The sequence below is a fragment of the Hippichthys cyanospilos genome, chromosome 9, assembly GCF_059441005.1.
Source record: "Hippichthys cyanospilos isolate Australia breed blue-spotted pipefish chromosome 9, RoL_Hcya_1.0, whole genome shotgun sequence".
NCBI classification, from domain to species: Eukaryota; Metazoa; Chordata; class Actinopteri; order Syngnathiformes; family Syngnathidae; genus Hippichthys; species Hippichthys cyanospilos.
Window position 1 is genome coordinate 3,010,313 of NC_142377.1, and position 22,664 is coordinate 3,032,976.

The 22,664-nt window shown below is 37.9% G+C and overlaps 1 protein-coding gene across 8 annotated transcripts in view; it reads left to right on the forward strand.

Moving 5' to 3' along the window:
* The window catches only part of plekha6 (pleckstrin homology domain containing A6), a 70,644-nt gene extending 51,775 nt beyond the window's left edge, over nucleotides 1-18,869 (forward strand). For 7 of the 8 annotated variants that reach the window (XM_088423187.1, XM_088423189.1, XM_088423190.1 and 4 more), the window contains 7 exons: nucleotides 33-136; nucleotides 2,207-2,365; nucleotides 3,100-3,252; nucleotides 3,402-3,535; nucleotides 7,048-7,196; nucleotides 11,722-11,825; nucleotides 14,777-18,869. In XM_088423187.1, coding sequence (XP_088279313.1) covers nucleotides 33-136; nucleotides 2,207-2,365; nucleotides 3,100-3,252; nucleotides 3,402-3,535; nucleotides 7,048-7,196; nucleotides 11,722-11,804 — 782 coding nt within the window. In that variant the 3' untranslated portion in view covers nucleotides 11,805-11,825; nucleotides 14,777-18,869. The remainder of the gene's footprint in view (nucleotides 1-32; nucleotides 137-2,206; nucleotides 2,366-3,099; nucleotides 3,253-3,401; nucleotides 3,536-7,047; nucleotides 7,197-11,721; nucleotides 11,826-14,776) is intronic. The other variant, XM_088423188.1, reaches the window with a different exon arrangement.
* The last annotated feature ends 3,795 nt before the right edge of the window (nucleotides 18,870-22,664 follow it).

Consider the following 22,664-nt stretch of genomic DNA (forward strand, 5'->3'; position numbering starts at 1 on the left):
ACGGTTGTGACCATATCTAATATTGATTTCAGTTGGTATTGTCCCTCCAAGAACCAAGTCACCTGCTGATGACTCACCTAGCTGGCCGTCTGGAGTTTCCCGTCAAAATGGAAGAATACCAAATGGAATTTCAAGGGTAGGTCAACCAGCACTAATTAATAACAAGTCACGCTATTTATTTCTTAACACTTGAAATACATTCTGTTATGTGGAAGTCAATTCACAGATCCTTTTAGCCAATCACAGCCATTATAGTGGGTAGGTTGTGTCAATAAAGCCATCTGGCATGAAAACTGCCATTTTGCAGGAACAAAATGAACCCAAGTCTTTATCTGTCAATTTGAAGAAAAATCCTACAAAAGTCTTTGGGATGTCATTCATAAGAATATCATGCATCACCCACAGTCATCAAAATTCGAAGTTCGCTGTCAAAAAGACGTATGTGTGTTTCACCATTTGTATGAGTCTGACCTTGCGAGGCACTACTTCACGTCTTTGCATGAATCTCTCCTTTGGATTCGCAAATCCAAAGATCTGATCCTTTGCATTGTTGATCTGAAAATGCATGTTAGGAAGACGTCACACCAAGAAACCAAGCAAAGATAGTAGATATGTGAGTCATCTGTGCCCTGAGAGTGATCTTACCCCATACATCAACAACTGATAATTTGCCACATGATTGTTCAATTTATTCATAAATTATTTGATGGAATTGGACTGACAGGCTTATGACCATAGCTTGCAAGCTATATTATAGCTTATTGATTTCACAATCAACAATATAAATTATAAATCGGTCCGTCACAATGTTTTTTTTAAGAGATTAACTGTCTCATAACCACAACAATAAAAAGGTAAATAATAAATAATATAAAAGTCTTTATTTGTAGTTAATTAATTTGTTTTGTAATAGGATTCCACTTCAGTGTTTGTGTGTGCAATTCAAAGGAAAAGGTTTTTCCAAATCAACTGCAGTGCTTCTTTCTGCCAGCAAAAGTCACTTGCTGTTACAGAAGTTTCCTAAAATGATGCTGTCATTTGAACATGACTTAAAGTGTGCATACATTATCCTTAAGAATAAAGCCTGATGAGCTATTAAAAGCTTCTGTTTGACGTTCAGTTTGAGTTCAATTTGGCCATTTTTTCTGCTTTACGCATGCGCAGTGCGAATAACTCGCAGATCGACTGACTTTGCCGAGTAACTTGGTGTGACGTAATCTTAATTTGCATATCCAGACCCATGAATGCAAAGGATCAGATCCATGAATTCAAATTAGAGATTTGCGAATCCAATGAGCGATTCATGCAAAGACGTGGTCATGTCTCGCGAGAGTCGCACGCATATGAATGGTGAAACATGCATACGTCTTTTTGACAGTGAGTTTACTCAATAGATATTGATAATCCATAGGATAGATCAGCTATGGGTAAACGTAGACTTGAATGCCAAGTTTTTCAAGCAGTCGTTCTCCACTAATTATTACCCCAGGACATAAAAGTCAAACTCAAGACCCGGGGGCCTGATCCGCCACATCATTTTATGTGGCTTGTGAAATGCTGATTTGACTTCAAGTTCTGGCTAAAAGATCCAACTTGCAAGTTGTCAAAAAACAATCTGTCGTTCAACAGTTTTTAGCGGTCGCTGATTTCAAAACTAGATAAATGTATGAGAAGCCCACTTAAAATTTATTCCGGCCCTATTCCGAATCTATAACTACAATGTGGCCCATGATAAAAGCATATGAGTTTGACACCCCCTGCTTTAGATTTTACACCATTTAATGTGGCAGGGGAAATGCTGATTTGACTTCAAGTATCTGGCTGAAATACTGAACTTGCAAGTTGTCTTCAAAAACCAACACGTTTTTTTTGTTCCTAATCCGTCTTTTGAACAGTTTTTACATGCCTATGCTTTCAAAACTAGCTTAGTGTTTGATGAACACACTTAAAATGTACTCAGACCCTCTGACAGAAACTATAACTACAATGTGGCCCATGATAAAAATGAGTTTGAGAAGCCTGTCCTAGGACCCACATCTTCCATTTGTTGCAAAGTGTCGTGACCTATTTCATTGTGACTCCATACATTGAGTGACTCATTATGGTATTTAGACATTCAAGATAATTGTGAGTTTTGGAGGGTCAAAATTCAAGCGTAGCTCTCAATTAACATGTGTTTTCTATTCTTTCTGCATCTTGACCACAGGAACGACCAAAGAGTGCTGTGTTTCCAGCTGAGCTTAGATCCAAGATGAGTGTGGAGGAACAAAATGAAAGGCTCCGACGCAACCAGAGCAGCTCCGTACGAGACAAAAGAAGGAGTCTTAATCTTTCAAGCGGGCAGACTCCAGCCAGCTACAAAGTGGTATTTACATTTTTTTTGCCTGTGCAATGAGTTAGTACAATGAAAACAGTGCAGCGACTAGGAAATGTAGAGGAAGCTCTGTTGTGTACTTGGTCTGCTTTGTCGTGTCTGGTACAGGGAGCCTTTAATATGTCCCTGGCTTTGGGCACAAACCACCTTTGTCAAAATATTTTAAAGGGTAACATTTTCTGCAAAGTGATATAATAGGTAAATCCACGTTTTTTTTGTTTACAGTGTTGAAAGTGGCTTGCTCCCTTTGACCATGTAATAGTTGGTCTCCTGAAAGGTGACAAATTCACCAAAGGCACCAGCATTCTGCTGGATAAAAATAAAACTCAAGACTATCAAAGCATTCTGGAGCAAACTATGGTGCCCAGAATCAGAATGCTTTCTCTCGTAAGTCTTCAAATATGTTAATGACCAAAAACATACTACTAAAAATACCCAAGAACTGAAGAGAACAAAGAACTGGAGACATTCAACATTCCAAAGAGACCTGGTCAGAATTCTGTTGGACCTATGTGAGAGGGGCTGAAATAGGAAGTCTGAGATTAACTTTCAATGGTGCCAAGGTATTCCAGTCTGTCAGATGCTGAGGACATTGACTAACCATCCATAATGTGCTACTATTCTCCTATGAAATGATGAGGATTGATTGAATCATTTTGTGGGTTGGTAACTGAACTTCAAAGTAATATCATGCCATCAAATGCAGTAAACTATCATGTGTGCAGATTCGACGGCGTTTAACAGCTCATGAGATTGACATCAATGATTTAGAGGCAGCAGTAAGAGGACAGGGACTTGAATCTCCTCGGGAGGAAATTGCTCGTTTGAGACGGTTACAAGTCGAACCAGAACATTATAACCTGGACATTAACAAAGAGGTAATGTCATCTACTTTCTTTATTACTAATATAAAATATATATTTTTAAATACCGTAAGAAAGATACACAGTATAAAAATATTGAGTCTTTTTTACCCACTATATTGGAAACACCTCTGAACATAACTTATTGTAATTATACACCCCAGCTAATGGCTCCTGACAAGGTCATTATACCAGAGCGCTACCTGGATCTGGAAGATAACACCCCTCTGAGCCCTGAGGAGCAGAAGGAAAAGCAGAAGAAACTTGAGCGGATCAAAACCCTGATTGCCAAATCCACGTATGTTTTTGACAGAATTCAAATGGTTAATTTGAAATTCCCACACTAAATGAACATTTACACGCCTTTAATTCCTATGACAAAAGTGCACTGAGTGATGCACTTATTGAATGCATTCATGATCATAAATAAAAAAAGAACTTCATTCATGATAAAACAGTAAAGTGAAGAGACGAAAAGTTTCAGTTTTCTTTGTCTTAGGAATTTACAAGAAAAAATTTACTGTAATCAATGTTCCTTATAATTCACACACCATGGCGAACAACATCAGACAAGCACCTGTTAAACAAGCCAGTATCTCACTTGTCCAAAAGCTGAGCTCATAATAACCTACAAAATAAATTATTAAAACTGTTTGTACTTCAAATCAAAACAGATTGTTTGGAGAATAATTTGAGCCAAAGTTTGGAACAGTCAGGTTAGGAGTCAGGATTTTGTAACTTTTTGTGTTGTGAAGTGACCCAAATGGACTTAGTGGCAGAACGTCTAGAAATCAATATAAGTGAATGGAAATTTTGTCAGAGTAATAAATAATGATGACGCTATTAAAGTAAGGCTGCTCGGTGAAACAGTGGTAAGCACGTCTGCCTCTCAGTTGAGGGACCCGAGTTCAAATCCTTGTCACTCCGGCCTTCCTGTGTGGAGTTTGCATGTTCTCCCTGAACCCACGTGGGTTCTCTCTGGGCTCTCTGGCTTCCTCACACTGTCCAAAAACATACATGGCAGGTGTACCGGACATACTAAATTGTCCTTAGGTGTTATTGGGAGCATGAATGGTTGTATGTCTCTGTGTGCCGTGCAATTGGCTAGCAAACAGTTCAGGGTGTCCCCCAATTACTGCCCAAAGCCAACTGGGATAAGCGGCTCTAGAAGATGGATGGATGGATGGATGGATGGATGGACAGACACCTTTGCCACTATGGATGGATATGAAAGTAGGCCTACATGAAGTGCATAATGACAATGAGGATTTTTATCAACAATATGTGAATATAAACACAGTTGAAAATGTAAACTGTAATATACTCCCATCATGTTTATATCAATTAATGTAAAAGTGCTTTGATTTTTCACTTGTCAGATAACAATCCTGAAGAAAGATTTCAAGAATTTCTTCTAACCCAATGAATGTGACAGTTTTCTCTCTTTAAATGAGATATTCTAAGTACAGTGGACCCCCGTGTTACAACGTCCCTGACTTACGTTATTTTCATGTTGTGACCTGGAATACTGAGTTTTTTCATTCCCTCTTTATGACATTTTCCCGGATTTGCACCCAAAACAACTCATGACCCTTGGGGCTTGGCTGCATTTGTGTTGTTTTGTCTCCATCTGCAAGCATTTTTAGTTAATTACACCTGTTTTCAGTTGCTGTCCCGGCAACGCTTCACTACAATTCTGGTCTGCTATTTGTTGGCATCTCCACACGGGGATGGTGGTCTGCTATTGGTTAGCCTCACTTGTTTCAAAATGGCGGAACGGTAAAGCTTTGTTCGATTGTGAGTGGTTACAAAACCGGATTTATAGTGCATTTTACTTCTTCATTCAAAGTTGAAAGGGTTAGCCATGGGTCCCAAGATTGCTAGTGATGTTAAAGAGAGAAGTAAGAAGATGATTTATATTGAAACGATGCTGGAGATAACCCTTATTCGGTAATATGGGCATAATTAGCGGCACCTAAAGGTAAATAAATCCTTTCTATATTTTTATTTATGAAGTTTTCTGATTGTATACATGTATATTATATATACATAGCACTTACTATACTATTTTGGTACCAATTTTTAATATGTATGTACAATTTTGATGTTTTTACCTGGGGTTCTAAACACATTAGCTATTCAACACAGGTTTGGATTGCCCGTCATATGGCCAATTCGCCTTACGACCCCAACCGCGGAACGGATTAATCTCGTAACACGGGGGCTCACTACTGTATTTGGTGATAGGCAAAGTTAAACAGTCAAATTATTGTAAAAGTTTTAAAAAGCACACATTTTGCCAAAAATGGTACGAGGATGAGGGAGTTTGGGACAGAGCGTCAATAAAAAGCTCCACCCTGGGCTGCTCATTTGTGACATGCACTGAAAGACGTGAGACAGCAAGAACTCGTGAATAGCATGTAATGTTCGTCAAAACTTGACGAAAGAAAAAAGACAAATGTTACGGAAAGATGCTTCAACTCAGCATTGAGGGACTTATACACAATGTTGTTTATGAGGAGATTGGTGAGGTACTTTGTGGACACTCTACAAATGCTGGACAACGCGCATCTCATCTCAAACTGAAATGCTGCCTTTTATCAGGGCAAACTGCATCACAAACTACGCATGGCATTTTTGATGAAATCCTCTTCTGTAAATGGCCGGGATGATTTCGCAAGCTCTTCTGCCTTGACAGCAGCCTCGCTTTGTTATCTGGCTTTTGTGAACAGAACCTGCCAAGATTTAAGACCACATTTTAATTCTTCTACCTTCTGTCGCTTTTGTCTCATGTTCATATTCTTGTCTTTTGAGTTTCATTTCCTTGATGCTGTCTCAGATTATACTGTTTCATTATTGCTAGATTTTCTCCACACAGATAACACACGTTTTCAAGCAACCATTGTGAACATGTAAGCCGACTCTCACCTTGTTTGAAAACCCCAGTTCTCAGTGTCCGTTTTGGATTTTCACATTTTTGTTGGGTATCCGAAAGATCCATCCATCCATCCATTTTCTATAGCCACTTATCCCCACGGGGATCGCAGGATTGCTGGCGCCTATCTCAGCTGGCTTCGGGCAGTAGGCGGGGGACATCCTGAACTGGTTGCCAGCCAATCGCAGGGCACACAGAGACGAACGACCAATCACGCGCCCAATCACACCTAAGGACAATTTAGTATGTCCAATTCACCTGCCATGCATGTATTTGGGGAGTGGGAGGAAGCCGGAGTGCCCGGAGAGAACCCATGCGGGCTCGGGCAGAACATGCAAACTCCACACAGGAAGGCCGGAGCCAGGTGGATTTGAACCGGGACCTTTGAACTGAGGCGGACGTGCTATTCACTGCGCCACTGAGCCGCCCTATCTGAAAGATGACTTTTACTATTATGCTAGCTAATAACTTGTTATGAATGATGAAATGAAACTGCCTCCTGCTAAATTGCGCCACCGCTGAATTGTGGAAAATGTAGTACTGGTGTTTGTAAAACACCTGTGGGTTGCAAGCTGCAGTAACCCTTGCAGGCCGGTTCTCATAATAAATCAATCATCTCAAGGGTCAGAGAAAACCTTCCTGCAGGCAAAATGGTGTGCCTTAGAGGGAACTCTGACTGTAGTGTATTAAAATAATTAAAACAACAACAACAACAACAACAGCAATAATAATAATAACAATAATAATAATAATAATAATAATAATAATAATAATAATAATAATAATTATTATTATTATTATTATTATTATGTACACACAACACTAACATTCTCTCTCACCTTTGTGTTTTTGTTTTCAATTTTCTCACATATCAGTCTGCAAAATGTAGTTCCTGTCCTGGATGGCCCTGTAGAGGGCGGAGCTCCAGTCAATTCCCAGCAGCAACTGCAGGAGCAGGAGAAGCGCATTGAGATCTCCTGTGCTCTAGCTGCTGAAGCCTCTCGTCGTAGCCGGATTCTCTCAGGTGAGGACACGTTTCCCACTTAGCTAGTTATTGACTGCTCTCCATATACAAAACACTGTTCTGTTGTCAGTCAGTGCAAGACATATTGAGAATTCCAGCAATTCCCACTTCCAACTTCTGTTAGAACTGAACCCACACTAAACTAAAGTCAGAGAAATCTCTCACAAGACCACCATTGAGTCCATTACAAGGTTTAACTCCAAATCTCTTCTACAATACACTATAACAGTTCACAGGAATTATATCCAATCAAATGCCATAAGAATGGAACATTTGAAGTAAAATACACCACAGATGCTTATAAATGTATAGACAATCTCCATCCGCGTTTGCAATTAGTGGTTAGCTGTTCCCACAGCAAAAGTGGCAGAAAACAAGCATTGGACAAGCATTGTCCGAGTTATCCTCTCACTGTCCATGTTTTCTTTTCATTTTTTTGAAAAGTCCATGTTGAAAGTTAATTTCCAGTAAGGTACATCGATGTATGCCTCCGGCCGTCTTCTCCCCACTTCATGCAATGACTCTCACTACAGTTGCTTCAAACCGATCAGAGGACAAATGACTGCGTATAACCTTGAAAGTAGGAAATAAAAATTGTATTTGGTTCAATTTTTTCAAATAAATACATAAACTATTGTGTCGTTTAATTTGTATGAGGCCTACAAACCTGAGTGTGAAAGCCTTGGAAGTATACAGCAACACAAATTGAAATCTGAATGGACAAATACTAGTACTACCACTACTCCTACTACTACTACTACTACTACTACTACTAATAATAATAAATACAAGTGGTTGAAGAAAGGGAAGTCTGGGCTTCCCTGCTAAAACTGCTGCCCCCGTGACTCAACTCTGTAAAAAGCTTTAGATAATGAAGGTTTAAAATTTATTTTATCTTTAATGCTTGCTAATAGTGATTAACGGAAGCCTTGCATGATATTTGTTAAATTATTTACTGTATTCCAGAAAGATGAATTAGACAGCTGTTGAGACTTATTCTAAAGAAAGTGGAAAAAGGTCTGCCTTATGACAAAACGATTCCTATTGTTATTCTACTTTGGCTGGCCACCCACAGAGAGGATGTCTAAGCCCAACCCATGTGACTATGTGTGGCATTGCAGTCTGAACTGGTTCCAACTAAATGATATGCGCCCTGGGTGTAACTGGATAGAATGATGAAGAGCAAGGAAGGTAACAGCAACTAGACGGTCTAGCTCTAGTAACACCTTCCTAATCATGCGCTAAAAGCTCGAAAACCACATTCAATGTAACTGAATTGCAAATGAAGGGTTAGGGTTAGTTCATCAAAAAAATATTTACTAAGTGTTGATATGCCTTTATAGAAATTAAAACTGTTGAAGTACCTCGGCCAAAACGAATTCTTTAATCTTTTACTGGGCACAGCAGCCGCTTTCGGCCAATAGTCTAAACAGACAAAACAACCGAAAGCGTCTGCCAGGCATTGCTTAAATTCTAACATACCCCTAAATTGCTCTAAAAAATTTTAAATTCTTGCCTGTTTAGGACTTAGAAATGGAAAAACACGTGCATAATAAAGATTGTTTTTGCCTGTGTGGACTATTGTCTGAAACTGGCCACTGTGCCCAGTTAACAATGCTCAACAGATATTTCTAAAGCTTTTTGAGTCCATGACGTGTAATCAAAATCCAATACTTTTCTTTTACCATGCAAACTGTGATGCACAATATCTGTGTATCATTATTTCCTTCCCAAATGTGGTATCTAATTCCAAACGGTAATAAAAATGTTACTAACTCAACAACAATTTGGAAAATTCATACAGCCAATTTTCAGGTTTATGTCATTTTGATTGTCGCTTTAATGGGTGATGTGTGGTGATCGCGGGACTTCTGGTCCCACACGTCACCTGTCATGTCAGTTATTCCGCATGACTAAAATGTGTCAAATCGCTGCAATGTTCCACTCTCAAGTCAGGTCAAGGCAAGTTTATTTGAATAGCGCTGAATCACCACAGTCTCAAAGGACTTCACAAATTAAAAAGAAATCATTCAGATCATACGTCACAAATATACAACTGCATCCCCTAAACAAAGCGCCCAGAAGAGGAAGGGAAAAACTCAAAAACCCCATCTGTTGAAATGAGAAACCTTCAGAAGGGAGCGCAGGTGGGAGGATCCCCCTTTCACGCTCAACCGAGTACTAAAAATAACAGAAGAGGGCAGGAAGAAGAAGGAACCTGCAGTCAGACAGACCCATTAACTAAATATTTGAGTGTAGAAATGTGTTTTTAGTTGGAATTTAAAGAGTTCTACTAAAGTGGCTGCGCGAACTTTCATTGGTAGGACATTCCAGACCACTGGCTCGCGAATGGAAAAAGCCTGGGATCCAACTGACTTCTTTTTAGGTTTGAATAATTGATTCAAACAATCTACTGTTCCTTGACGGTAGTTAATTTAAAATCAATCATGTTTTGAAATATTGTGTATTTATTTTTTTGTATTATTGTGCATGGTAAATGTTTGTTTAAAAATAACACCGTTGATATGATCTAGAAAAATGGCTACCAAAAAAGATTTTAAAACTATATATTTTATTGCTGTATTTTCAATACCGTCATCTTTTTGCTCAAGGTTATCATACCTTCAGATTCTGAGATCGCCTCATGCCTAACCCCATGACAAGTATCGATATTGACTCGCTGCGCAGACTTGCGCAATTAGATCGATATATTAGTGTCAATTTCACTGTTGTATGCACCGGTTTCAGTGAGGTTTCTCGAATTGACCGCTTCTGCGTCAACGGCAAGCAGGAACCATTTGCTCCTCACCCCCTTCTAAATCTTGAAACAATTAGATTTTCCAGTGGTCATGTCATGTACTTTGTTTGAAAACCCTTTCACTTCCTTTGGGACAATGCGTCCCTGCGTTTTTGAGAAAATGGCAGTGGGAATAAGAATGGTAGCAATAACATGGCACCCAACGGTTCATTACACACCTATCTACAGATTCTAGTGGCTACTGGTAACTCTTCCATACAAAAGTCGGGACGGGGCCGACTGTCAACAAGGTAGCTTGCGTTGCACAATTTTGTCATTTCTGGGCATCATGAGTGGAGGTGTGGAAGGAAGAGGGAACCAAAAATGCAGGACTGAGAGGGATGAGGCTCAAATAATGGTTTCATATCAAACTGAGGCTGGGAGGGAAGGAACCAAAAATACAAAGTACAACCAAAACGCTAAAAACAAACTCTATCTTACTGGGGACCACAAGGAACAGGAGACAACATGGGAAGGATAAATGCCTGAGTAGGGTGACAGCAAGACAGCAGGGGGAAGACGTACAATGACCCGACAACTAGTTGAACAATCCTATGGCTTATGTAGATAAGACACTGATGACAACAACGAGGAACAGCTGATTCGCTGACACACGGGGCAGGAACACGCGAACAACAGGTGGACGGGATCAAGCTAATGCAAAAGGCAGACACGAGGAAGACAAGAACTGAAAGGCAAAATAAAACCCCAAAACCCACATGTAAACTCTCCATGAAAAAAACCCACACAGAACATGACAAATTTCTCATGAAATAATGGCTCTAGTACTGCAGAAATTCATTGATAATATGTGCTATATATGTATGTTTTACTATTGGTTACACTGATTACTAGGCGTTTTGTGATCATTTTGACTTCTTGGGCACGCTTATATCATTATTGTTGTTATTTTTCTTCTTCTTCTTCTTCTTCTTCTTCTTCTTCTTCTTCTTATTATTATTATTATTATTATTATTATTATTATTATTATTATTATTATCAAATACCAATGGGACAAACAAATCCAAATCCCAAGACCTGTAACCTAATCTGTGGAAGTGGTAATTTTTTAACAAAGTTCCCAAGTATCCTAGGCTTATAAACATGTAAACATGAAAAAAAAGAGTTTTTACATTTGTTTTTTTCATTAAGTGAAAAGAATCAGTTGTGAAAGGATTAAAGAAAATACGACTAACATTGACATCAATAGGCAAAGGGAAAACCTTGCATTTTCTATTTACGAAAGTTATTAAGTTAAAGTTAAACTTAAAGTTAAAGTTATTCCAAATTGTGCCCTTGCTTTTTCCTGTTAAATAACATAAACTATAATAAAATATAAATGTCTTAAAAATGCTAAAAGATCATGAAGATAATCGAGATTCAGCAATTTGATGATGCATCAACCTTAGATATTAAAAAAATAGACCTTATCCTTACTGGCCTGCAATTCACCTGGTACTGGATCAAGACCAAACTTTGCACACACTCACACAGTACTACTGGGCACATATTCAATGGACCTTGAACAGGTTGTCAAAGTGCTGGAGAAATGTTTTAAACAGGCTTATGAACCCTGTAACAGGCACAAGCCAAAATATGTTTGTCTGTTTCGAAGGCAAAAACGTCCGTTTTTAGCTACACAATGCAATACTCCTCCTTTTGATTTGCTGATATGATGTTTTGCGTTGCATTGTCTTTCTTTTTATACCTACCTTCATTTCACTTCAGCCCAGTGTCTCCCAGATCCCCCCACTTCCCCAACCAGCCTGCACCCTTCCCCTTCCTCTGCTGAGTTCCCCACCTCCTCATAATGAATGCCTGAATCGGACCAGGTAAGTGACTGTTCACCACAACCAACCTTTTTACAACCCTGTTTCCTCTCACGACTTGGCTGACTTTATTTTATTTTTATCACTGGCTGACAAAAATGAATAGATACACTTTTCACTTTCACTTTCATTGGCATTCAATGAAAATTAGGCTGTACAGTGGATTTGATGTGCAATCCCAATTTAAATGAAGTTGGGATGTAGGCCAAATAAAAACAGAATGCAGAGATTTGTGAATCCTTTTCAACTAACTGTACATTAAATTAAATACACTACACAATACACACTAATGATATAACCCATTCACTAACCTTAATTATACTCTATATTGATGTCAAAGATCATTTTTACTTGGCTGCATTTACTGCCATTGATAGCTATATATGTTAAAAATCCTTTTTGACTTGGGCAGGCGGTGAATGAGTTAATGTTCCAACTGATCAACTTTTTTTGTAAATGTCCACTCATTGTGAATTTGATGCCTACAAGTACAACAGGTGACAAAAATCCTGGGATTGGCCCATTTTAAATGCTGTATTACTTTAATTTTACCTTTGCAACTACCAAAAACCTTAAGATGCATGGCAGGTATTGCACATACTAAATTGTCCTTAAGTGTGATTGGATGGATGAATGCTTGTTTGTTTGTCTGTGTGTGCCCTGCAATTGTCTGTTAACCATTCAGGGTGTGTCCCGCCTAGTTCCTGTAGACAGCTGGGGTAGGCACAAGCAAGCCTGTGACCCTTGTGAGGATGAGCGGCTATACAAAATGGGTGGATGGGTGGATTGATGTATGTTTGGCAGGATTTTTTTCTTGCTTGACGTACAACTTCAGTTACTCCACAGTCCAAGGTTTCTGTTCATGTACAGTATTATGCACTTCATATTGAAGGTGAAGATCTTCATCAGGAGGCAAGCAGGCTAGCCTAGTGTTCACACTGTGTTAACTTAAAACCTACAAATAAAATAGCCTAGCATTGTCTTCTTAAAATAAAAAAGGACATGCTTGAAAAAGGTTCTGCTTTTTTATACCTTTCAGTAGTAACAGTGCCTTCTCTGAAGTTTCATTGCTATGCGGACTAACACAGGCCCATACCACTGAACTGATGCCAACATTCCAAATGGTCCCTTATTGGCCACTACCTAATACAGCACACATTTTTTTTCATATACGTTATTTTGCAGGAATAAGGAAAACGTGATCAAAGAAAATGTCATAAATTGACAAGAAATATTCACCAAAAATCAATGAAATCAGTTTGAACCATTCTGATTGCTTGAGTAGAAGGCAATCACTGGCCATGATCCGCTGCTGCTCATATTCACATACAGTCTTCACATACAGCCTTTTGGAGAAGTAGAAGACATTTAGGGGATAATAAAATCAATAATTTCTCCAAAATATCAACCAAAAATCAATGAGAGCACATCATTTCACCGATTGCTGTAGTAGAAGGTAATCATATGTCACTTCTTACCATCATCACCATCATATCTCTTGTTTGGAACTGTGAGAGATATTTAAGGCCACAAAATGTCTTAAATAAACAAATTCACCAAACATCAGTGAAAACCTATGTTCTCATTCTGGTTATTGTTGTAAAAGGCAAGTATGGGTAACTACCTACTATAGCACAAACAGTCCAATCATAGCTCATCATGTTTTGTGAGTTTTGTCATGTGACATTTGCAAGTTGGTGCGTGGCAGGTCATTGAGCCCTGAGCAACAATTATGTTATTTTCAGTTGACAACAAGTGGCAAATTGGCCATCTTGTTAGTTGGATTAAAATGTGTGGATTTTGCTACTGAATATGATTTTCCACAAACTCAATATTAATGCTGTTTTAAAGTAACACTGTGTAAGATTTAGACTGTCTTTCATTAAACAATGAATGAATGAAATCACAGACCGCTATTATTATTATGTGATGAAATAATTATAAATTTCAAAAACTTGCAAATACATGTTTTCTTCTCGACCAACAGTATGTTTGAAATATAATCATAGGTCTAGTTATCATTAAAGTTGTTACATTACATTATATACATTATATTATATGTGTATTATATTGCATGTCTGTTATAGCTACGGACAGCATGAGGAGGAGTGTGTTGTGCTGCATTTATCATAATGCCGCTAAACCTCCCACAGGCGCATGTGAAAAATGATATACTCCCTTTAATTCTAGTGGGAACATATTATTGGAGAAAAGGGGATTGACTTTCTTTATTGTTGATTATGTTTCCAAAAGGACAGATATGAAGAGAATTAAATTTTTTGGCAAAAATGTGTAGTATAATTCATAATCCAGCCATAAAGTTGGTGCGAGACACCACACATTTCACTGGTGATCTCACTCTTCATACTTTGTCGCAAAAGAAAAAAGAAAAGGCCCCCATTCACCTGTGAAATGTTAGGCTTTACAAAGTATTTCTTAATCCTTTCACTCCTTTGTCACCCATCCTAGCTTGTGTTGCAGTCTTCACGTTCAAAATGCATACAAAAAAACTGCAGAAATGAGGTGAAGAATATTTGAGCATAAAATATCATATATTTGTATCATTATTCAATAGAATATAGGTTGAAAAGGATTTGCGAATCATTATATTTCATTTACATTTTACACAATGTCCCAACGTCATTGTAAATGCTTTGAATGATGAAGAGCCTCTCTTTTTGTCAGGTATTGTTTGCTATTATTTTACATTTTCTCATTCAATCATGTCACAACATACGCGGAAACAAAAAAATATCAATGTTATTTTGCCACAAATCATCAGGATCTTCATATGTTTGCCAAAGTATGTTGTGCTAAAACAACTGTTCATTCCCGGCCAAGTGAGAATCACCTCTGAAGTAATGAGGTCATCCTGAAAAGAAATATCTTCTGATATATTATTGCTTTGTTTATTTATTTATTTATTTATTTTTTTTACCTCTTGTTGCTTACAGCTCAAGCCCTGTCTGCTGTCAAGTTTGATGGAGCATCTTTTTGAGGATTTACTGTGTGAAATTTTTAATGGAGATTACCTCAAACAAACAAAGTGACATGATCTATTTTTTAAGCACCTGATCCAATAAAAGCATGGCAAGCTGTCATAATCCCGATGAAGAAACAGACCATCTTCACTTCAGAGGAACAACTTGAAGATCAAGACCCCAACATTCACAATATCTTCTTTACCTCCAAAACCAATGGCCAGTATATACTGTATATTGCCTGGGGCAGTACAAGCAGCTCTTAAAGAATAATAGAGCTAGTGCTTCAAAACATGTAATATGTCAACATAATGTAGCTCAGGACAAAGTAGAGATTACTGATGAACTGTGAATGAGAGAAAGGTAGTTAAAAAAAAAAGTTTGGACCCTTGAACAATTTACATCAAAACAGGATAGTAATAACCTCTTTGAGATTTTCACCCTCAATGAGTTCTTTCAGAACCATTGAGTTTCCATTGAGGTTGGGCACATAACCACAATGGCAGTCATAAGAATGTTGACTACTGATCAGACAAAGGACCTTTTTTTTGTAACTGATAAAATTACATTCGCTCATGAACGCCAATAATCCCAGGTCCATTCCAAAACGATCATTTGAAACTTCATAGTAATAACCCATCACTTTTTTTAAGCCTAGAGACCCTAAGATATTTAACATGTATTTGTTTTAACATGTTTTCCTGTAGCACTGAGTTGGATAGTAGAATCTGGCTGCATGGTATTTTTTTTACAATAATTACATTGTCTTTTTTCTCCTTGAGAAAAAAAAAATGCATTTTTGGTTGGGCCAAAAACTAATCAAATATGTGTGCTAGGCAAAAAAAGAGTTAGGCTATGTTCTTTTTGTCCGGGGCTGGCGCGGGGCGGGTGGCATTTACACATCTATGGTCATCCTTTCCATTATAGTAAACAAAATCTTATTGAGACAAAAGAATCGGATCAAGGCGGTTCTTGAAAGCCTTAAAACAAACAAACAAAAAAAGAAAGCAAAAAATATATATATTACTCAACTGGCAATTATATGCACCGCATTCACAAATTCATTAAAATACATTGTATATACATATAAAGTAAAATTGTGAAAGAAATTAATGCAGTGATTGTCTACAAAATATAAGTTGTAGAATGTTGGATATTTGTTTATAAGTAGAAAGCTACATAAGATCAAGGAAAATAGAAGTGACCTTAGAAGTGGAACTCAAAAACTGTGCATGTCAATTAGGAAGAAAACGGTGTTTATAAATACTGTTTAGTAAGAAAATGGCTACATTTCATGTAAACATGTAGTGCCATATGTCTAAAAACGTGTGAGCATTTGATACATTTCCGATTGGTTTAGTGACAGTTCTCATAATTTACTTGCCATGTGTGACTGCACGGGGTGAAAAAAGTTTAGAACGATGACTTAAAGTGCCAATAATAATAAAAACTTCAAAACGGCCAACGTAATTTTCAGAGGTGGGCAGTTTGTCAGCACCGACAGACTGTCAGGCTGTCGCCAACGGACGCCAATTTTGCCGATGGACCAATGGATGACGGGAATGCTAAAAAACAAACAAACAAACAAACAGAAAACAGCGAATCAAAAATGGCGGAATAGCAATTTTCAGCCGTTGTTGCAATTGTTTGGATGGGCATTACATCCGATTTTGTCAGCCCACCACGCCACTTTTTACTTGCTGAAATATAATTCAACTGACATTTATCTGCTGTATTGCTACAACTTTGTAGTAAAAACTGCAGTCAGTATGCCAGTATTCACTTTATAGTACCATCAAGCAGTGGACAACATTTTCGCAGCTATAACACATCTGAATATACCAGAGATTTATTTGTAGTTGCTCCCTTTCTCAGTCCTGGTTTCATGAACCAAATTGCATATTGTACACAATCTTGCTGACCAAAAGTTAAAAGTAATTTTAAAAATTAAGTGTTTAGAGATTTTTGTGTTACGTTACTTTTTAAATATGTTTTACATAAAGAAATTGCTTGCTGATAAGAGCATTCCGGAATGTGTTTCCACTGCAAGGCGGTCATTCTTTCAAGCAACCGATGAATGAGGACCAAATTTGCATTCTTTCTCTGTTTGGCTCTCGGCCGGGAAACGCCAGATATAGTTTTACTTGTCGTGTATGTGACAGGTGAAATTTAAACAAATGTTAATGAAACCATAATCTATAGTTGTAGGGCAGGCAGTTATAAATGAGAACCAACACCTGCCTTTTGCGTCTCATGTAAAGTACGATAATGTCATTCAGTGGACATGATTGCTAATAGCACTCTTGTCCTACATGCACTTAGATGCAGGTTGATAAACATGATGGTGTATTATAGTTCAAGGTTAAACCCCTGAGTTGGGTTTGTTTTTGTGTTGCAGCGTATTACTGTGGTATGTTTAAACTCCAGTGTAAATGCAGAACCACAGACAATTTATTAACATTTAGTGTAAATACAAAAAAAAATAGATGAGTGCATACAGAAGTAGACCAGCGCCTGACGAATGACGGACCAGGAAAAAGTGTCAAAAGTCGCCTTCTAGTAGTGGCGGAAGGTCGGATAAAAATACACCAACAGACTGACGATTACAATTTCATCTGGTTTGAAAAAAAATGACGGGCCGACGATGACAGAAAGTGGGCGGGGCTCTGACGAATGACAAATGCCTGACCAGCAAAAAAAGTTGCCCACCTCTGCTAATTTGATTGAGTCCAAGATGTCAATTTAATCAACACTTATGATCAGCCTCTATAAAAGCTAATTGATCAAATATAACTAAAAATACTTATAAATAATGTATAGCTGTACATTTTTGGGAGTTTATTTTCATTTACTGTAGCACTTATTTTATGTCAGTCTACAGCTTTAAAATGCTAAACTAAAAGTAATTCCAGTTTTTGTTTATGTTTTTTTTTCGGTTAGAAGACTTTAAAGATGTACTCGCATTTCAAATGAAGTACTCAATTAAACGTGCTATTCTTTTTGTTAAGCTGCTTCCTTCCTTTAGATTTGTGGAAGTAGGACTTGTGAAAGACTCAGTCAAATTAATACGTGCGATTATTGTTACAAAATACAAAACATAAATTTGTCTAACTCCAAACTATCTTTTTAAACAAAAAAGGGATGGTAAAAATGAAGTAAATGTAATCATTTAAACACCCTTCTTTTGTCTTGCGTGTCAGCCATAACATTTTTATTTTCCTTGATGCATCTTTATGTCCAAGTGGCCTGTCTTTGTAAAAGCAGATTTCATGAAAATGGTACAAAAATGAGGGGAAATGAATTTTATGCTGAAAGCAGTTATTCTTCTCATCAAACAAAAACAAAACAAAGATTTATTAGATTATATTTTTTTCTTTTTCATTTTTTTAAAGAGAGGGATTATGCTCAATTGTGGCATTACTTGTATTTTTAGATGCATGGAAAGACAATAACAACATGTAATTTTTACACTTTTCATCAGTGAAAGATTTGCTTTATGTTTGTTGCTCTTTTGGATTGATAATAGATTGGTATTTTTCAATAAATGGAATCTGACATGTTAGGATGATTTCAGCCAGCAAGTGGTTTTCAGTACTGTGTGTCACGTTCACGGCTGAGAAGAAACTGTTTGTATTTTGGTCCAATTGTGAATGAATTTGGCCAGTTTATAAAGTATTTTTCAAATCCATTAGGTAACAACTACTACTTTGAGGGAAAAGTCTACCAACTGCTTCAACTATGCAAATGATGACAAAAAGACAATATGCTTGCTTTCGAAAAATCTTGCAATAAAGTGAATGTATTCAAAAATGGTCTTTTTCAAGATGCTTTAGAACTCATCTCAATATTTTGTATGATAAAAAATGTCTTGTTTGGAATGAATATACATTACGTTACATATGTATGCTCATAATTTAACTCCACTTGCTAATGAGGTAATTCACTGCCAAAAGCACTGAGAGTACTGAGGTGAAACCTGCTTATCATCAATAAACACTCATTATGACGAAAATAATGATGCTTTTCAGTTTTGCTGTAAGCTTCAATAAAAGGCGCAACCAAATGATTTTGTCTTTCGTGTTGAAGAGTAGCTGTTAGATAGTTGTTAGAACATCCACCTCACACTTCAGTATTTGATAAATGATAACAATAGATTTCTCCTTGGTTTTGTTGTATTTTTCCACCAAAGCAAGTGTCAGAGACACTGTGTACAATTTAGACTGATTTTCATTCGTAAAAATAATAAATTCAATGATCACATTTCAGAAACTTAAAAATAAATGTGGACTTCACGATCAACACTATGTTTTAAATATAATAGTAGGTCTAGTTATCGTTATATTATATGGGGGGTGGTACTTGCCATGCCTGAGCTATGGACAGCAGGAGAAGGTATGTATTGCTGCATATACCGCAATGCTCACTTTAAATTATTAGTTACCGTATATCTCAGAGTACATATACTGTATTTAGATTTTTTTTTTGTTTTTTCCACATTTTCAACACTCGTATGTGGAGGGTCGACTTATAACTGCATAACTGCAAATCAGATTTCCACATATCTGTGTTTGAATAACATTAATTAATAATTAATGATATAATATATGTATATATATATGTATAATAATTAATGAATTAATAATTAATAATATACTGTATATATATATATATATATATATATATATATATATATATATATATATATATATATATATATATATATATATATATATATATATATATATATATATATATATATATATATATATGTACTGAGTAATACGAAGGGCTACCAGTTTAGGTGTGATTTCTCACAGTAATTAAGAAACAGCTGTTGTAAATCAAGTGTAATATGTCATGTAAATGTTATATATGCTAAACCGTTAGTAAAATTACTTGAAAATAACCATGTGCTATCACTTGTAAATTATTTGCAAAACAAGTCTGCATGGTATTCATGTGATCTTTGAGGGCTACCCAGTGCCCGGGGGCACCTTATTGGTGGGCCCTGCTTTCGTTCGACATAGTATGCACCTGTTTTAAAGTGTTGCCTCTTTGTTGTCAACAACTAGGCTGTGTTAGGGCTGCACGATTTTGACCAAAATAATAATCACGATTATTTTGATCAATATTGCGAACACAATTATTCATCATGTTTGGTCAAACATTTATTGCACTTTTTTAAAAGAAGCAGTATATATAAATATAGCTTCAAGATTTGATACTTAAAAATAATACTAAACCAAAATAAATAAAGTAAATAACAATTATGGCAAAACCTTTGCACACAGGGCAACACAGCTAACGTACTTGCTGAGTGCAAACCAATGAAAAAGATTAAGCCTATTTAGAACCAAGCACATCCTACAACTGACCTGGAATAACACCTACAACAGCCATAAAGTTTGTTTTTTTTGCAAGAAACAAAAGTACCTGAATCACTCGAAGTGAGTATGGACTTAGCAGTCAAAATGTCATTTTTTGTCATTTTTTCGATCGATTGATTTTACAGAGTGGGATAGGTGATGAATAATGATGTTTCATCTTCTCAGATGCAACAGATAATGGTTCAATGGTCCGACATTCACCAGGGTCCCACCCCCTTTCCGTCATTGTCAGTCCACCATTAATTCCAGCCAGAAAAAAAATGTAATCGTCAGTCCGTATGTGTATATTTGCCCAACCTTCTGCCACCACTGGAGGGTGACATTTGATTTTTTTCTTGTTTTTTTCTGGTACGTCATTCTTCAGGTGCAGGACTACTCCTGTCTGCACTCACACAAACTCTTTTTTCTGTTTCAGTACTTACACTTAAAGTTAACGTCCTGTTTCCGGTTCAATTACACTGCAATTGAAACATCACAGTAATATAAGTGTAATACGAAAATAAAAGCAGTTAATAAGCTATATTACCGTCATGTTTAATATCTAACATTTGAGAAATACAGGGGACAATTATATCCATTGGATAGCATTATCATGCTTTTCATGACATTCAATCGATGGTTGTCCATTCTCATTTATAACTGCCTGCATTAAAACTATAGAAGACGGTTTCATTAACATTTGTCTATTTTGTCGGGGACAGACTGACAGACAGTCCGTCAGTGCTGACGAAGTGCCCAACTTAGGTTATATTGATGTATCCTGCACATACAGCACGCATGATTGTACTGTATACCGATACATGGTGTTGTCATGGTTTGTTGGGTTGTGGGTTTATTTTGAGGGGTTCTGTTTCTGTTTACGTTTATAGTTCCGGTTTCTGCCCCTGTCGCGTCTGCCTGCGTTAGTTTTGATTTAGTCCACCTGTCTGTTACCTGCGCCTCGTGTCCTCCAATCTGCTCCCTTTGCCTGTTGTCCCTGCCCAGCTGCCATGTGTTAGTTTGATTAGTTTGTGAATGTATTTAAGCCTAGTGTCTGTTACAGCCCGTGTCGGATCATTGTCTCTGTCGTGTCAGGTCATTGTCGTCTTGTAGTCCCGTCTCGTCTCGCCCATCAGTTTCGTGTATTCCTGCCAGCCTGCCCGTAGTGTTTGTTTTCCGTTTTTCCAGCTTGCCTGCGCCCTTAGTTTTTGCCGTCCTGTTTTTCCCGCTTTTTGTTCCCGTTCGTTGTATTAATAAACATGGATTTCATCAACCCCCTGTCCCGACGCTCCCCTGCTTGAGAGGGGGGTTCTGTCATGGTTTGTTGGGTTGTGGGTTTATTTTGAGGGGTTCTGTTTCTGTTTACGTTTATAGTTCCGGTTTCTGCCCCTGTCGCGTCTGCCTGCGTTAGTTTTGATTTAGTCCACCTGTCTGTTACCTGCGCCTCGTGTCCTCCAATCTGCTCCCTTTGCCTGTTGTCCCTGCCCAGCTGCCATGTGTTAGTTTGATTAGTTTGTGAATGTATTTAAGCCTAGTGTCTGTTACAGCCCGTGTCGGATCATTGTCTCTGTCGTGTCAGGTCATTGTCGTCTTGTAGTCCCGTCTCGTCTCGCCCATCAGTTTCGTGTATTCCTGCCAGCCTGCCCGTAGTGTTTGTTTTCCGTTTTTCCAGCTTGCCTGCGCCCTTAGTTTTTGCCGTCCTGTTTTTCCCGCTTTTTGTTCCCGTTCGTTGTATTAATAAACATGGATTTCATCAACCCCCTGTCCCGACGCTCCCCTGCTTTTGGGTCCTCCGCAACCACGCCGGCGTTCACACCCGCCGTGCACCCCCGTGACAGGTGTATGTCTGTGCTTTGCCTCAAGGCACACAGCATTTCTGCATTCTTTGTTGACATGTAGATTCTATCTTGTTGATTTTGTTAGGGGAGCACGCAGAGAAGGGAGAGAATTTGTGAGTGTTTGAGTCGAATGCTTCATGAGGACATGTCCATGATTTTCACTTTGGAGCAAAAAGTATGAGGGCCAGCAGTTGTAAAGGTCACTTAAAGCTCCAACAATCAACCAAGGGTGATTGGACTTTGCAGGGATTTGAATCAACTGCACTCATGGCTCAAATCTAAACAGCGTGTAATCTCATCTATCAGGGGCAGGGACACTTCACTCACCATGATACGTCATGACTTGGTTTAGATGGCCAGGTAAATCCCTGGAGGATTGTAGCGAAGCGCACCCGCAACCATGGTTGTCCCCATTCTCTACAGCACTTTTATGGCTTCATTCTCTGGAGGCATGGGACATGCAGTCACTCTTGGGCGGGGCTCCCTACGTATGCCAGAGTGGCCCTGACTGGTGCGGACTGCTCCCAGTGTGCAACGGCCAATTTAAGGTAGAAAACAATTTGAATATGACCGAAATGTCTATTAACTTAAATCTATTAACTTCTAAGAGTGACTGACTGTTAAATACAAAAACATGTAAAGAATTCCAGTGAGTGC